The sequence below is a fragment of the Podarcis vaucheri genome, assembly GCF_965113315.1.
Source record: "Podarcis vaucheri genome assembly, chromosome: 17".
Taxonomy (NCBI): Eukaryota; Metazoa; Chordata; class Lepidosauria; order Squamata; family Lacertidae; genus Podarcis; species Podarcis vaucheri.
The window spans coordinates 21,078,331-21,096,333 of NC_138755.1; the positions used below are offsets into that span (position 1 = coordinate 21,078,331).

Sequence of the window (18,003 nt, forward strand, 5' to 3'; positions counted from 1 at the left end):
TTCCCTGCCTCACAGATAGTTTGGATTTCGTGTATAGATCTAAATTTCTGTATTTCCGTTGAACGGCAACACACCTCCAGTTTGCAAACAGACCGGTTCCTTTTCAATATTGAGTTTTAGCTTTCAGCTTTCCCACCAAATCAAGGGTATATCCTAATTTATCACCCTCATTGTAGCTTACTGTGATTGTGGATTATGGTCTTGATTTCTGCAAGCAACTGGCTTCCAGTAGGAAACTGTGCAACAATGAGGAACTACATCCCATAGTCATTTTGTTAACATAGGGAGAAAGGTATCATTCATATCAAATCACTTTTTTTACATTCATGAAGGCTGCCGTTGTACTTAGAGGCATTAGTGTAAATATACGTGGTGATTACTCAAAGAATCTACAGTGAAATTTCAGATTCAGTGGTTTAAGGCAGATATAATAAATCACTTATGTGATTTTAAATAATGATAATATAGTATACAAAATAAAGTCAGTAAAACAATGCGAAAAGTGTTCACCTGAAAGAAGAAGAAAAAAAATCACTGAAACCACAGAAAACACTCGCTCCCTGAACACACAGTGAACATCTACAGCCACCAAAGGCCCGATCATTCAATGCCCAAGAGAATAAAACTGTATTTTCCTGATGTTAGAAAGATGACAAAGTAAACCCTGCAGCCTCCTGTTCAGCAAATGTTAAGGAGGTGCCCTTGTGCCTTCCTGCAAGCAGTGTCATCCCAAAGGGAGCTATAGCCCCTCACCCTCAGAAATGAGTCCATCATTGTGGAGGGGGGGGGGGAAGGCTTCCTCTGCCAGTGATGTTCTGCTAGCTCTGTCCTTTTGCCTTTCTTATAGCACATAGCTCAGGGCATACAGAACATCACAACACAATACAACACAAACCTCCTTCAGCCACGCAAGACGAATGCCGTGCAAGACAAAAAAACTCGCTAGACGAAAGGGTTTTTTGTTTTTTTGAGCTGCTTCGCAAGATGATTTTCCCTATGGGCTTGCTTCGCAAGACGGAAACGTCTTGCAAGTTTGTTTCCTTTTTCTTAACACTGTTAATACAGTTGCGACTTGACTTCGAGGAACAACTCATAGCATGCGGTGTGGTAGCCTTTTTTGAGGTTTTTAAAGACTTTGGTGATTTTTGAAGCTTTTCCAAAACTTTCCCGACACTGTGCTTCGCAAGACGAAAAAAATCGTGGAACGAATTAATTTTGTCTTGCGAGGCACCACTGTACCTGCTTGAAAGATATAGCTCTCACCCCTAGAAGGTCAGGTGGTAAGAGAAATCAAAGGAGCTTCTTCTGGTATCTTGCGTAAATGTGGGTTCAGGCAGTATATATGGTAGGCCATATTTTCTTTCATGGAATAGTTTTTTTTCTAGTTATTTGCTTTTAATAAGCAGTGGTTGTGATAGTAACCTATATTGTGTGTGTGTGTGAATATAGATATAAAGTTTTATTATCTGTTAGATGCTATTCAAATTTTAAGATATGCAGAAATATTATTCATCTTTAAATTGTTGTGTTCTGGTAAGAGTTTGCATTTGGAGGCATTGCCATCTTGGGAAAGATCCTTATGCGCAGCAGTGGGCTTCCTGAATGAAATGGTGCACAAGGCAGATGGTTTGCACTTTCAGCTTTGACACTGCTAATCAACTGTATTTGTGTGTGCTGTGAATTAGGACATCCCCTTCTCTGACACATGAACTTCATTGTTAAAACTGACAACACCCACCATCTTTTCAATGGGACTTAACAACAACCTGTGTGTTAAAGGTGGTATTTATCTCCCCCCCCTCCCCTTTTGAATAACACCATTGCCTATGTAGGAGCACTTCCAGAGGGGAAGCTTGAACATGCAAGCCTGTTTCAAAGCACAAACTTCCCTTGTCAGATTGTGCTTGCTTGATAAGACTGTCCTTGTTTAATATTTTGGTCCAAAATGATCAGTCTAGCTTGAGGGAAGGGCAATAAAGTGAACTGTGAACAGATATGAGTCAGTTGTGGATTCCATGAATCAATTAAATGGACTTGTTTTAGGTGTAAATTAGAAGGGAGTCAGGAAAGGATGAAATGATTTTATAATAGACCTTAAATTTAGGATAGATTTGTTGTATGTTCACATAGGGTTAATACTTTTATCTGAGCCACATTCTAGGGATGTATAAATACAGCCTGTGGTCAAGGAAAACTGGGAGTCTTTCTTCATGGGCAACCAATTGCTAAGAAAGGTTTCCATAGAGATGGAAGATCACGTGAGAGTTCTGCTATGCTAGCATTAATATTTAAAATTAGAAGCAGGTTTGGTAGGGTTAAGCTTTCACAGAGTCAATCATCTACTGAGCATTTTATTTTTTAAAGACTTGCTCTTACATTTGTTGGATTCCCCCCCCCCCAATATTAATATTTTATTAGAGATACTTACATAGTAAAATCTTGATTCTTGTAGAAACTAAAGTTATTAAAGACACGAGTTATTATTTCAAATGCATCAGGTGCACTCACAGTCTATCAAAATAAATGAAAAAGACCCTATTATTTTCAATAGATTGTGAATTGCAGCTATTAAGTTAACATTGCAAAGCTAGTATATGTATAGGTCTACAATATATATGTAACTGAAAAGTGCATTGTTAGTTTAAGATTATGCTAAGATTGTAACGATTAAACTATATAAGGGCAATATACTGATTAGAAAATAATGGGCTTGCTTCATTTTTGGCTCTCTGTTTTTAACAAAATTGCTTCATCTTTGGTGAAAATGAAATGAGAATCTCCTTTTGTTTCTTTGTCTGATTTTGCTCTATTTCGTGTACTGCAGTGCTGTATTATACTGCTACAGTTTAAATCATATAGCTGTGAATGCTGCACTGCTCTGCTATAGTTAAAATGCTCCATTTAGTGGTGGATTAGTAAACCTATTGAAATAAAGGGATTTGACTTTAGTGGGTCCACTCTGAGGGTGACTTAGTTGGATATCACCCATTGTTTATAGGCAGATGTTCTGGAAATATTTGAAACTGAATGTGTAATACTGTTTGCAATGAAGGTGTACAGGTGGCTTTTTATTTTCTGAATCTCTAACAGACAAAGAAATGAATTTCCTATCTTCAGAGCTGTAGAGAATTGGAACAATAGAGGAGTGATATAGGAGATTATTCCTCTTAGAAACCAGAGAGAATATGGCTGAAGCTAGGGTGTCTAGAGGTCTGTAATCTGCACAACTCCGTGTCCTTCCCCATAGCTATAGGAGGGGTCACAAATGTGACCCCTGCCAGATGTTACTGGACCACAGCTTCTGTTGTACCTGACCATTGGCCATGCTGACTGCAGCTGAGTGGGGCTGGGAGTCCAACAAAATCTGGGGGGCACCATGTTTTTTTGCTCCTGGCCACAGTCGCTGTTTCCTTAGCTCTCTTATGTCTTTTGCTGTGCAAATCTCTGTATCTCTTTCCCCTGATTAAAATTTTCAAATTGTACAAAACCCCATATTTGTTCTTGAATTAGGTTGAATGGTAAATGTATCCCCTCTTACATAATTTCTTTTGATAATAATACACTTTAAACATAGAATGACAGTTCCTCTATTATAAGCCGCCTTTTTTTAACCACCACAAGAATTTTGCAGCCCAGTCATATGCATGTCTGCTCAATAGTATGCCCTGTTGAGTTCAATGGAATTGGGGTATGTATAGGATTTCAGCCTAAGCCTTACTTGAGAGTAAGACTCATTGCTAATAGGGCTTACTGCTGAGTAGACAAACAGAATGTTTGCGTCATGAGTCTGCCTTCTGATTTGTAGCCTTGCTCACAAACCAGTGTTTGATGGTCAGAGAAAGCTTAGATTCACTCTCATAGTCAGATGTCTTCTCTGTTAAAGTAAAGCAAGAGTATCATGTCTACAAAACAGGCATAAAAACAGTAGTGGTGGCACTTCACAGACCTGATAACTGGTTCCTACTCTTGCCTCTCTCCCTGGCGGTCCTTTCCTCTTCAGATCACTTCAGTTCTCTTATATACCAGCCATCACATCTTTCACCCAGCTTCCATTAACCTTCCAACTTCATACCACACTTATCAACTCTAGTGCCAACATAACCTAGCTACTTGTGTCCTAGTACACACACTCATGAATCCCTAGCTCTCACACCAGCTATGTCTTCTATAGTACAATTACTCAAGCTTTCCCATTTTTGAATCTTCATTTCTCAGACTGAAGACTCCAATGAATATACTATTCTCTCCAATTACTACAGTCTCAATTCCTGGAAGTTTCATAACTTCCTGGCTTGGTTAAAATGTACCATTTTTCATTCTTCAAACCATGGATTGAAAATGAGTTCTGTGCTTGTGTGCTCCTTTTCCTAGCACTGTTGGCTTCATGAATAAATTCCTGGCTTGGGTATGTTACAGGCATACCAAAAACTATGGTTTGTGTGTGCCCTACAAAACAAGATCACAGACTTGTGTTTTGATGTTTGTTTTCCAGTCCTGGTTTGGAGGGACAAATGATTCCTGTATTGCAGGCATTTGGACTCTATAATCCTTGGGGTTCCTTCCAACTCTACAATTCCATGATTCTATGGTTCAAAAATAGTTTGTGGAATTGACTCTAATGGCAAAAAATAATGGTTTACCAAAACCCAAGCTATTACTCATTAACCTAAGTGTGTGTGGGTGGAGTGGTTAGGAAGGTGCACAAAAAAATATTGCTTGTTTTTAACTTCAAATAAGGCTTCAGACTATTGAAAATGTTTACATTTGTACTATCCTCCCACTACCTCACCTTGAGATTTGGGGTATATGTCAAACCAAGTTTACATAATTTCCCCCCTCTGTAAATTAGTTTCATTTATTGTGTGGCTGTAGATGCTGATCAACTGTGTAGCACATCTTTGAGTTTTTAAAACAAGCATTTTTGTGGATTCTTTACAAATAATAATTTGTATAGTAAACCTGCAACATGGGGAGTTTCATACTTGGGATCATGCCTAAAGCCAAAATCATGTTGAAATGCATTGGGTTCAATGGCAGGTGGGACTGCATGTCTTCACCCCCCCAAAAAAAATTATGCCCCCTTTTAATTATTTTATTATTTTTTGGCCATGTGCATAAGTTGTGGGCATACTGTACTTTTAAGATATGACTGTGTAAATGATGTGTTGCATACCTTTTCACCATGCTAGTAGGAAAGGAAAAAGTGAAATTATTCTTTGCAGAACTAATGAACTCTTTTTTTTCTTTCTATTTTACGTTTGTGATTTTTATGGTGAACTTCATTGCCAGTGTCATGGGGCAGCCCTAGATGTTTTGGCACCTGAGGCAAAATGCACTGCCACCCCTGCAATAGGATAGGAGTCTTGAGGCTCTGCAAGGGCTTCCTCTCAAGTGAGAGTAATGGGCGAGGTCTCCCCTCCCCACACTGAGGCTTTGCAAGAAGCCCTTGCTGAATCTCACTGCTGGGTTGGTGGGGGAAGGTGATTTTTTTGGGTTTGATCCTGCCTTTTGGTCTTACATTACTACTGCTACAGTTTCTTAAATTGCCATAAGAGCTTGGTGCTCCTCATATAATTTTGCACTTCCGATTGCTGGATCTTGTCTTTCTGTCTAACTGCAATACTAAGAAAATGAGGCTAGTTTACATTTTAAATAACTTCTACTTTAACCACTTGAAATGTGATACAGTGTTTTTTTTTTTTTGGAGACACATCTTTTGTACTAGGGGTGTGGAACTGAGTCTGCTTGGTGGGCCAGATCTTTATCTTCTGTAACTTTCACACAGCACATTTGTCAAGTGGGCATCACAATGACATCAGGTGATGGGGTGCTTTGAAGTCCTGAAAATGGTCGGTGCACTAGGCTTGCAAAGAGCCCTGCACAGTGCTTTGAAGTGCCACCAATCAGTTGATTGTTAGTGCTTCAAAGCGCTAAGCAGGACTCTTGGCAAGTCCCTTCGAGGATTGACTGGCTTCAGAGTTTCCCCTGGGGAATTCAGTAGTGCAGCCAATTCTAGGGCGCTTGAAGTGAGTTCCTATCAGCTGATAAACACTTACTTCAAGCTCTGCTTTCTGCATTGGTTGGCTGGCCATGGATTTCCCCAAGGCAACTCAAAGCATTTCCCAAGGGGAGTCCCCTTGGTAGTGCAGCCGGTCCTAGCTGATTGGTGGCAAGAGCATTCTTGCCTTGTCAGTGCACTACTGGGAATACACTTGAAGGCTCCCGATTGTGTATTAGCAGCCATGTCTCCATCCACACCTCTCCTGAGGTGTTAGGTATGGGGTGAATGGGTATGGTTTGGGGTAAATGCCTGGTAGGCCAAATTGGGACCCATGCCAGGCCTGCACCCACCCCTCCATTTCCTCTGGTGGGTTGGGAGTACCTCCAGAACAGTACTGAAGATGACATAGAAACTTGAAGTGGGAATCGCCTCCTCTTCCATTGGCAGAGGTATCTGCTGGGTCTAAAACCTTTCAGCAAATGAAATGGCACAATTACCGTAAATTTCGCTCCATAACACGCAGATTTTTCCTCCTAGAAAGTAAGGGGAAATGTCTGTGCGTGTTATGGAGCGAATGCCTACAGATGGCGGGGGAATCTGCTGCAGTCGGGAGCAGTCCGTGGCTCACTTTGAAACAGCAAAGTGGGTGTAAGCGGCTCCTGTCAGCTAGTGGAGCCGGGGAGGAGGGAGAGAAGCAGAGCGGGAGTTGGCTGCTTTAAAACAACCCCTGCTCTCTGTCCCTGCCTGCAGTTTTTTGCTGTCCGATTTTGGATTAGGCACTGTAGGGGCTGTGTGTGTGTGTGTGCTTGAGCTATCGTTCTCCTCCTGCTGCTTCCCCTTCACTCTCCCTGCGCCCCTGCGACTTTAGAATCCACACTCTGTGTGTCTGTGTGTGTGAGAGGGCTCCTTCTCCCCTTGCTTCCCGTTCACTCTCCCTGCGCCCCTGCGCTCTCCCTGCACCCCTGCGACTTTAGAATTGACACTCTGTGTGTCTGTGTGTGTGTGAGGGCTCCTCCTCCCCTTGCTTCCCGTTCACTCTCCCTGCGCCCCTGCGACTTTAGAATTGACACTCTGTGTGTCTGTGTGTGTGTGAGGGCTCCTTCTCCTCTTGCTTCCCGTTCACTCTCCCTGCGCCCCTGCGACTTTAGAATTGACACTCTGTGTGTCTCTCTGTGTGTGAGGGCTCCTTCTCCTTCTCTTGCTTCCCGTTCACTCTCCCAGCGACCCTGCGACTTCCAGCGCCCTGCGACTTTAGGGCCAGTTCTCTCTCTGTGTGTGTGTGTGTGTTGACCTCACTGCGCTTGTTGGGGGAGAGTGTTGGTCGCAATTTTTCTTGATTTGTCTCAGAGTGGTTACTATCGTAGTTTCCTTGCTGGGGAGGAGGGAGAGACGCAGAGCCTGCTTGTTCTAAAGGAGCAAAGCCGGAGAGGAGCATCTTCTGCATTATTAGCAGCATCCTTCTCCACACCCCCCACGTGTGCTCCTTGTCCCTTGAGTGCTTTTCCTTCCCTCCCCACTTAAAACGTGGTTTCAAAGCACGGATCCACATGGATCCTCAGGATTTTTGCACTGGGTCACCCCAAATTCACCATCAGATCACATAGCATGTCCATGGCTACAGCCTGCACCAAAAAACACATGCACTCACTGTTTCATGGGGCCGCAATGGCGCAAAAACGTGGTTACAAAGCATGGATCCACATGGATCCCCAGGATTTTTGCATTGGGCTACCCCAAACCCACCGTCAGATCACATGTCTGTGGCCACAGCATGAACCACAAAAATCACACATCCACTGTTTTTTTTAGAATATTTTTTTCTTGTTTTCCTCCTCTAAAAACTACGTGCGTGTTATGGTCAGGTGCGTGTTATAGAGCGAAAAATACGGTAGATCCAACTTCAACTGTAGCTGGTGTATTTCCTTTAATCTGTGATGTGGCTGATTCTCTCCTAACTTTTGGTTTGTTTATTTCTTTAAGGTATCCAGAGAGTGGCATCGTAGAAATGTCCGTCCGTAATCTACGACCACGAGCAAGAACTATTTTGAAGTGGAATGAATTATGTGTGGGTGATTTGGTGATGGTTAACTACAATGTAGAGAGTCCGGAAGAGAGGGGATTCTGGTTTGATGCAGAAATAACCTCTCTGAGAGAGATTTCAAGGACTAACAAAGAAGTTTATGCCAAAATTTTGCTGGGGTAAGATTTTATTGGTTAATTTTGTCTTTGAGGAACCTTTTTAATGGAGATTCATCTTAGACATACTGAAAATTTGTATGTTTCATATATTTCAGCAGTGATCTTTTGAAAATTAAAATTTGCCACATGAAATTATTATGATGAAATACAATATTTTATTTGCAGGTTGCAGTTATATTTGCATAACTGTATTTCAAAATAACACACTTCTAATAAAGTGATCTGGAAGGTGCCATTCCAGTCACAGCATTTTATTTTTTCAGATTTACTTAATAATGTTGCTTGGTGTATATCTTCTTGCTTGCATCTTCTACCTTGTGTATAAAAATGGGTTGGTTGGGACTTTGTGTAACCTGCCTCTCAATGAACAACTAATTTCAGAGAACTCAACAGAATACACTTTAGTTCTGAAAAGTGCTTTTTTCCTAGAAAAAAGGTGTTGTACTGACCATGAAGTTGTTGCAGTAAGTGTCACACTTTTAACCACTGCTTTTTTTCTAGAAAGAAAAGGTGCCAGTACTGCGTACGCTTGAGTACCCCCAGAAGTTAGAATTAGCACTTAAGTGCTTTTGGTCCATTTCTAGTTAATTCTGTGTTAAATCAAAGAACTGTGATAATGAATATTTAGTAAATAAGGAAGAAATCAGGAACAATAGGGATAAAATAACTAGAATGTTAGACTGTTCCTATTATTCAATCATATTTTGCCGAATACCAGCACCCACCTACATAATTTTGGTGTGAAGATAGTCTATTTTACTTAACAGGGTGTTTCCTTTTACTGTAAAGTTAAATATAACTGAAATTAATTTCATATCTGTCATAATACTGACAGAAATATTCTTTCAAGAGGGACTGATCTTACATTCCCTGTATTTCAACTTTCTGCCCTTAAATCTTCAACCTTCTGGCCTCTGATGGTTTTTTTTGCTGACCTTGAAAAGGCTCTTTCACAGTAACTATGGCAACTGCCAAATTAATTAGTTTCTTGTAGTGAGAATTGGTCTAAATATGGATCTGCTGCCAGAGGATTAAAAACTCATAATTCTCTTGACTGTCTTAGATTCAGTATTTTTATTATTTCTGACTTCTGTTTAGAATACTTGTCATCTTTATTTGATAGGTTTAATGGTATTTACCACCTGTTCCTTGATTTGGTAGTTTAATTTTGAGCACATCTGTGTGTAGAATAAAGTTTATTTCAGATTTTTATTTTTTCAAAAATGTTGAGATGAGGAGGTAATACAAAGATGTAAGAAATAAAGGGTGGTTGTATTAGACGGTCTCAAGTCTGTTTTCTGTGCTTCAAGCATAGTTAACCACAAGTAAAATGTCTGCTGGGTTGCGCTTTCAAATTGCCAGCCTTGCTCTACAAGGATACAAAGAAAGTGCGCAGAAGGACTTTTTCACTCTTGTCCGTTTCCCTCTCAAATGTAAGCCATTTTCTTTTTGTTTAGTATGTCTGCCTTCCCGAAGCGTGAAGCAGGCTTGGCTTCTGAAATGAGCAAGACAAAATTGCAGCCAAGAAAGAGAAAGTGCCCCATCGCACAAGAATTTGCTGGATTTTGAAACACGGCAGTGTTCTGTTCAGTGTGGATGGCTGCCAGCATAGATGCCCCTCCTCCTTTTCTCCTTGACGATTGAACAGTTCTTTCCCCCTGTAACAAGACTGTTTCCAGAGCCAAGGCAAATCATTGCTTCTTTGGTTTTTCTTCCCCTCCCATTCTGCTTATTGCAGCAGTGCTCAATAAGCCTGTGGTATGAAACATTTTGGCAGATTTTCTATCCTCACAATGGTGGCAGGGGAAACTTAAACAAATGCCAGTAAACTGAAAATCAAGGAGCCTGCCCTATTACCAGAAGGAGGAGTGAGAACAAGCACAAAAACTGACAACACTGAAAAGCAGTAGTCTTTAAGCACTCTCTTTCCATTTGTGCATTAATAGACAAGCTGAGCATCTTTTTGAATATAACAAGCCCACAATGTGGGCACATTTAACTTGTGTGCATTCAGCTTGGCAATTAAAAATAAAAAGGGGGTGGGCATCCAGAGGAAAAGACTTTGGCAGTTTCACCTGCCATTGAACCCAATGTGTTTTGACTACATGCAATTTCAGCTTTCGGCGCTATCCCCGGAACATAACCCTCAGTATAATAAAGAAGTGCTTAGTCTTCTCAAGTTCTTCCAACAGTCTTCAGTGAGAGATTTTCTTTTTTTCCTGGTAGTTGTCTCCATAAAGCCAAAGCTCTAATAAATAGCATTTAATAAATGGTGATTCAAATGAAAATAGTGCTAAATAGAAGATCATGATAAATGATAGTAAAACTCAGTGTATTTATAAAATTTCAACTGACATGGGTGGTTTGAAGTAGCAGTTGTGGTTCGAGGACCCGACCCGGTGAGCGCCAGCCAGGTGAGCGGGCAGCAGGGGGCCACGCCCCCTGCTAGCCGGAGCTCGGGCCCCGACCACAACCCCTCCCCTCCCTTTCAGGGAGGAGAGTCTTTATCTGTTTTCAGTTGGCCAATGCTATAATTGGAATTGGAGAAACTGAGCTCAAAACTTTTATGCTTTAATTTTCAGCGGTCCAGAAGATGTCATAAATGATTGCAAACTCCTTTTTATAGAGGAAATATACAAGATTGAAAAGCCAGGAGCGTATCCACTGACATTTGCAGATGGAGAGTTCAAAAGTAGGCATATTCTATTATTTATACAATTTTATGTTCTTTATACAGTATTTTCAAAATTGTCACTTATAAAAGTGGTCAAAGAGCTTTTTCAAATTGTGGAAGTAATAACACTTTGTTTCCAGAATCGTTATGTGGGTAGATATGCAGACTGTGTCAGTTCATGGAAATAGATTTATGTTGTGGTTATCTTTGTTGTTGTTGTTGTTGTTTATTAGACAAAAACACCTGTCTCAGTTATTGGATGAATGCCCACACCTAGCTAACCTTGAAATCAAATTGAGAGGAAATAGCTTTTATTCAGTTCAGGAGTATCATTCAACCCTGACTAATCAGCCAACTTCCTTTACTAACGAATCAACTGTTAGCCAGTTCCCTTTTACTGGAGCCTCTCTATGCCGAATCTACATCCATAGTTAAAAGGGATACAAGTAGCAAATAAAAATTGCCATTTTGCAAGTAGTTCTTGAGCTGAAACTTTGATTCATCTGATTAAGTGCAAGGTTATTTATTTATAGTATGACCCAGTAAAAGCAAAAGTAATCAAATATATATTCTAGAGTCCCTTAAAACAGTTAAAGACCAAGGCTTGCATTCAGTGTTGGTTCTATTTGGAACAGAGCCATTGAAATGAATGCACAGGAGTAACTTAAGTTTACTTTCACCCAACTACCAAGCCCAAGCATCACCATTTCCTATTCTGCTTCAGAATTGCCCCATTTGAGTTAGCCACAGTCTCCAGAGAATTCATAGAAGGTATGGCTGTCATTATTGCACAGTTTTGTCAGTGGAGGATTTCTGTCTTCCCATACATAGATGTCATATGGGGATATGGTGAGTAGACAATCACAATTAGCCAACCCAAGTTGCATTTATTTTTTGCCTCCACAACACTTTGGGACACTGTTAACGTGGTGAAATCTTCTTACTAATGTGGTGCCTCAAGTTCCTCTGTACTCTCCACTTTGTAGACAATCATGCTTATATGTCTTGTGGCAGAGCTCAAATCCTTATCAGATTGGTTTTCTGCAGGGCAATCAAACCTGACCACCCAGCTGTCCAGACCTAGAGGCTTCTTGGGCTAATGGCTTCCCCACTTTTACCTGCCTGAGGATGCATCTGCCATAAGAAGTTCAACACTTCCTGCAGCGTTGCTCTTGTTTAACTTGTTCATAACTCAGTCCCCAACTGCTATCTATAGTCACCACTCACTTGATCATAAGTATAGCTTGTTGTTTTAATCAGTTTTCTGTGGAATATACTTTTAGGCCCCTCACTGAAAGGAAAGCTCGTTTTATGCCATTTTTCATTGCAGGAAAGAGTGGTCCAGAATGCAAGCATTGCAGAGCGGACCCTGATAAAGAATGCCGATTTTGCTCTTGTTATTTGTGTGGAGGGAAACAGGATGCCCACATGCAACTTCTTTGTGATGAGTGCAATATGGCCTACCATATATACTGCCTGAACCCACCTTTAAGCAAGATACCAGAAGATGAAGACTGGTAAATAATGCAACACTATTTCATTTTTAAATGTTCAGTATGTGGGATTGTATGAAGAATAGAATTTCCGTTTTATAAGAGTGTAGGTTTGTCCCTAACTTCGTGCTGTGCTTTAGAGTGGTGAGCCCAGGAACCTCATGTGAGAGTGACTTGGCCTAGGTATGACAAAATATTGGGGAATATACAATTGTGGTTATTTCTGTACTTTTTGAATAATTGCAGCCTATATCCATACTTAAAATACTCAAAAAGGCAGCAGCATTAGAACAAAGGAGTAGCAACAAAACAAGGGGCAATGATGAAGATGTGGGGGTTTTTTAGTCCACTCATCATTTTAATATGCTGGTTGTAATACAAAAAACAAATACCTTTGGTTTATTTTTCAGGCAGTGGTGTTAATTTTAAACCATTCCATTATTTTTAGGTACTGTCCTTCCTGTAAAAATGATTCTAATGAAGTTGTAAAAGCTGGGGAAAAGCTTAAGCAGAGTAAAAAGAAGGCAAAGATGCCATCTGCCTACACAGACAGCCAGCGAGATTGGGGCAAGGTAAAGCGTATTTAGAAACAGTTGCGTTTATTTATTTAAAATAATTTATAAATCACGTAATATTTCAGAAATCTCTAAAACAGTATGCAGACTAAAAAGCAGTATATCATTAAGAAACAACAACAAAGCAACCTAAAACCAAGAAATCAGCAGTATAAAAACACATAAAAGCCAATAAAAGAAAAATTCAGAGAACTTCAACATGCGAAACAGGATCCAGTCTTATGGTTCTGGGAAAATGTGTGCAAAAATATAAGTCTTCAAAAGACATCTGAATCAACCAATGAATGCTGCTTCACGTATGGCAGAGTGTAAGGCATTCCACGGAACAGGGAAAACAACAGAAAATGTCAGTTTGTCAAGCCACCTCTTTAAGTCTGTATTGGGACATAAATCAGTTGACCTGTAAATCATCCTATATGACTTGGAAATGTGATACCTGAAGGATTGTCTATTCCCTTGTGAATCTGACTATAAGATCATAACCATGAGACCTTTCAAATATGCCCCTTCCCCCATTTCAAAGTGATAATGCACTGACGTAGGTTTTGTTCACACCAGAATAATGTAAGCACACCATTGTCCTTTTGGATTCAAGTGATAGGCTAGGGTTGAACACAGCTAAAATGGGCATCTCATCAGAAAGCTCCACAATCACTTTGCTAAATCACTTATTTATTTATTTATTTATTTATTTGGTTGGTTGGTTGCATTTTTTAAATTGCTTCCTGTAAAATATATTGAAGTAATTTTATAAAAACACACACACTTAAAAAACATTCTGTATGTAAAAGCAATTTCAATTGCAATACATATACAGACTGGAATACATCACCTTCTTGTCTCTTGTGTTTGTAGGGTATGGCTTGTGTTGGTCGTACTAAGGAATGCACTATTGTTCCTTCTAACCACTATGGACCCATACCTGGAGTTCCTGTTGGAGCAACCTGGAAGTTCAGAGTTCAGGTATTAAATAAATCAGGGATGGGCAGATCAGGCTTGTGCAGTTTATTTTGTTCTTTTAATAAATACCTGAGGACGGCCAACTGGAACCATGGAACAGGCTACTTCTGAAAAAAGATGTTAAGAATAACTGTAAGGGGTGGGAAAAGACTTATCATTACCATTGTTAAATAATTGGGAGTCAAGACTCTTTCTAGAAAGCATCCAAAAACCTACCAGTAAGTCTCAGTCTACCTTTTGTCTTTTCCTGGTGTAGCTTACATGCTCTTACTTTTGTAACCTTAAGCTTTCTTCTTTCCTTGTGTCATCTGCACTAGTAAGCAAATTATACAACTTCATCCCAATTGCATTTTCAATACTTAAAACAGTTTGTGATGCCATCAGCCATTATCTAAAGAGTCTGCTATAAGCCAGTGGTGGTTCACACTGTATTGGAGGCAGTTTCCAAATTTCAACCTAAGAATTTTGAAACTACAGTGGTACCTCGCAAGACGAATGCCTCGCAAGACGAAAAACGTGCAAGCCGAAAGAGTTTTCCGTTTTTTGAGTCGTTCCGCAAGACGAATTTCCCTATGGGCTTGCTTCGCAAGACGAAACGTCTTGCGAGTTCTTGCGAGTTTGTTTCCTTTTTCTTAAAGCCGCTAAGCCGTTAATAGCTGCTAAGCCGTAAATAGCCGCTAAGCCGCTAATAGCCGTGCTTCACAAGACGAAAAAACCGCAAGACGAAGAGACTCGCGGAACGGATTAATTTCGTCTTGCGAGGCACCACTGTATTTACAAAAGCGGCTTATCTGTTATGGAAAGCCACAGTTCAAAGGTGAATGCAAACTACATTGTTCCATCACTGTAAGAACTTGTTTCAAACTACTTTCACTGTTTTTATCACCAAGGTGAGTGAAGCAGGTGTTCATAGACCTCATGTTGGTGGAATTCATGGACGGAGTAATGATGGAGCTTATTCCCTTGTGCTGGCTGGAGGATTTGAAGATGAAGTAGTAAGTTTTATATCCAGATTTGTTTATGTGCACTGAGAGTTGATTTAATTTCTTTATTAAATACCATATCTAGAGAAACCTTGACAATATTTAACGGCACTTGTAATATTGCAACAAACATTTTAAAATAGGTGTATTTCTGGTTGTGTATGTACCTACTTGTCTATCATTTATATATGTGTTAGTAGAGACCCAGTTTGTGAGCATCTTGGAAGCCTAATTGGTTGGATGGGGGGATGAAAGGAGAAACACTCAAATCCTTCTCTCTCTCCCCCACCCGTAACCTAGTCTTGGGGGACAGAAGAAGGGCTCAAAGCAGTCATTGGCAACAGTTATTTAGGAATTATGTGCTCAAATGACTTGCTTCATTCCTTTGTTTCCCTTTCTCGACATCTAAAATTCACCCCACCTTCTCCCCTACAGGTTTCTGTAGGAGCAGGTCTATACTTGCATCAAATAGGCAGCCTTGATTTCAAGGCTATTTGCCAGCAAGTCAGATTAAGTGTATCATTTTTTACCTATAAAAGCCCTAAACAGTTTGGGACTTGTTTATGTACGGAAATGCCTCTGCCCAAGATGATCTGCTGGAAAGGCCATGCTGGTGGTTCCAAATGGAAAATAAACATGTGGGTTACTTAGACTGATGCCAACAGTGTATAGCTTCTCGTAGCAGCTGAAAAACAGCCTTTTTGTTCAGTCTTCTTTAGTAAAATAGTCATAATGATTTGTATAGTGCAAATTCACTGATAATTCAACATCATATGTTTGATACAATCTGCCATTGCGTCTTGCAACAAAGAGTGGGATGTAAATTGAAAAAATAAATAAACATGTTTTCAAAATAGAGGGTTTTACTTCTAAAGCTACCTATTTTTGGGACCTCATCAGAAATGAAAGTCCCCCCCCAATTATTTTTTTATTAATTTTCCAAATTATTACAAATCAAACCAAATTAATTTAATACAGTTTCTTAAAATAAAGTTTCCCGCTCTGGTTCCGAACATAAGACCATCATCCTCGCATAGGCGCATCATTTCTTTTTTAAAGCCCAGTTGACGTCCCTCACTTGCCGTTAAACCATTCTTCCAGCTGGCCATTTTTCCACCATACAAACAGCACCTTCATTAAGTAATCCATTTCACGGGTGTAGTCCTTCATGTACATTGTTGTTCCAGACCTGGTGTGCTGGGAGAGTTCATTACTATCTTCCATTATTCAGTTCTTTGCAGTGTTTATCTGGATGGTACAAGGTCACATTCCATTTCTTCCACAGTTTACCAACTAGCATATGAGCTGCAGCCATAAACAACTCACAGAATTCATATCCAAACTCCGCCATTAATTGTGTGTTTTAATTATTTGTGTATTTTTTTGTTTTGATCTGATTTTTTAATTACTATATTGCTTAATTTATTAAAAAAATTCTCTAAGCAGAGTACAAAAAACCCGAAGCAACAACAGACAACTTAAAACAAAATATTACCAAAATACACAGTTACATACATATAAAATTTATTACATTAATGCATAGTTACTAATCTATCTCAATATCAGTTTATTTTCCTTTGGATACAGTTTCCCTCCCAGCCTCGGGGTTCTCACCCAGGGTGCAAAAAAACACAGCTCACTCACAAACTTCTAACAGTGAGAAGAGATCCTGGAAACAGTGGATCCTATTCTCTCACTCTAGGTTTGCTTTTTATGTCCAGAGCAGACCAACCAAAGGTGAATGGTGGCTTCCTTAGGCTGCCCACAGCTAGGTTCCATTTCAACTGTGCTATCCACACTCAGGTCTAGGTCCAGCAGATTCGTTTAGTTTCCCAGAGGGTCTCCTCCTAATAGTAAAACTTCAGAATCTACTGGGAAGCAATGTCCATTGATGTCTTCCTGAGCCTACACATGTGAAGATCAAAGCTGCAAATACTGGCTCAGCTCAGGTTTCTTTCCATAATGCTCAGGCCAAAAATACAGATGCTGTTCTTTAGAATCTTCAGAATGAGGGTCTCTTTGCTTTAGAATTATTTTAGTATTTCACTAGCAGATTCCAAGCACAGATAGTTAGACTCAAACTCCATTGAAATTGTTGACCCTCATCTCCCACAACAACATACACTTTGATTTAATGTTTGCTACCATATAGTGTTTAGCTATTCACAATGTTGGGATTTATTTTTTACAAAACTTCAGCCATAGAAAATTGTGATTTTGTCTCAGTTGCATCTGGTAACACAAATGACACATGCACTTAGGAAAAAGGTTGCATGTGGAGTGTATTCTGTTTCAGATGAAGGTTACTGACATTTATATCCATGTTTTTATTATATTACATTTTTCCTGTGGTGGCAATCCGGGTTTCCCCCAGCATTGTTTGATTTATTACATCTATATTGTGCCTTACTTCCAAGATGGAAATCAAGGTGGTGCTTGTACATGGGGTTCTGAGGCAGTCTGCCATTCAGGTATTGTCCAGAACCAGACTTGCTTGGCTTCAGCAAGCTGACTGCATCCTGCCAATATTCTGTGATCCAGGAGAGTATTCCTTTTAGGCCTAATCTGACAGAGATGATAACCTATGCCTGGTTCATACCACTTCAGACTCCAAGATGAGTTTCACATGATTTAAAGTTGCTCTGTACAAAAACAAAAACCTGTAGAAAACATGTAGAAAACTAGTGCATCCGAGAAATCACTTCTACCTGATATGGTACCCATCTACATGTGGATAGTTTTTTGTACAGAGAAACATAAAATGTTTCAAACAAGACACAGATTGACGCCTCAGTGAGAATTAGGTTTAGGAGGCTGCAGATTACAAAACATAAATAGCAATATTTACCTGTAAAGAGTAAGATATTTGTGGCATAGTATCTCTTAAAACAAACTATTTTATGTGAATTAGCAGTGTTCTTCCACTTCTGCCACCAACAAATCACAAGCCTGCCTTCAGATGATACAACAAGCCAGACTGGCTTATTCTGTCTGCCGCACCATAGTAAAGGGGTGGAACGCCATGGGGACCCATTCACATTAAACCATAGTTTGTTTTTAACTATGGTTTACTGTTCCCCGCAACCAGGCCAGTGTCTAGCCCCTGGAAGCAGATATT

At 40.0% G+C, this 18,003-nt stretch overlaps 1 protein-coding gene across 1 annotated transcript in view; it reads left to right on the top strand.

The window, feature by feature from the left end:
* Positions 1-18,003, top strand: part of UHRF2 (ubiquitin like with PHD and ring finger domains 2) — a 49,390-nt gene that overhangs the window by 18,483 nt on the left and 12,904 nt on the right. The window contains exons 4-9 of the mRNA XM_082204752.1: positions 7,982-8,200; positions 10,783-10,892; positions 12,205-12,391; positions 12,816-12,939; positions 13,798-13,905; positions 14,793-14,897. Of these exons, the coding sequence (XP_082060878.1) occupies positions 7,982-8,200; positions 10,783-10,892; positions 12,205-12,391; positions 12,816-12,939; positions 13,798-13,905; positions 14,793-14,897 (853 nt within the window). The remainder of the gene's footprint in view (positions 1-7,981; positions 8,201-10,782; positions 10,893-12,204; positions 12,392-12,815; positions 12,940-13,797; positions 13,906-14,792; positions 14,898-18,003) is intronic.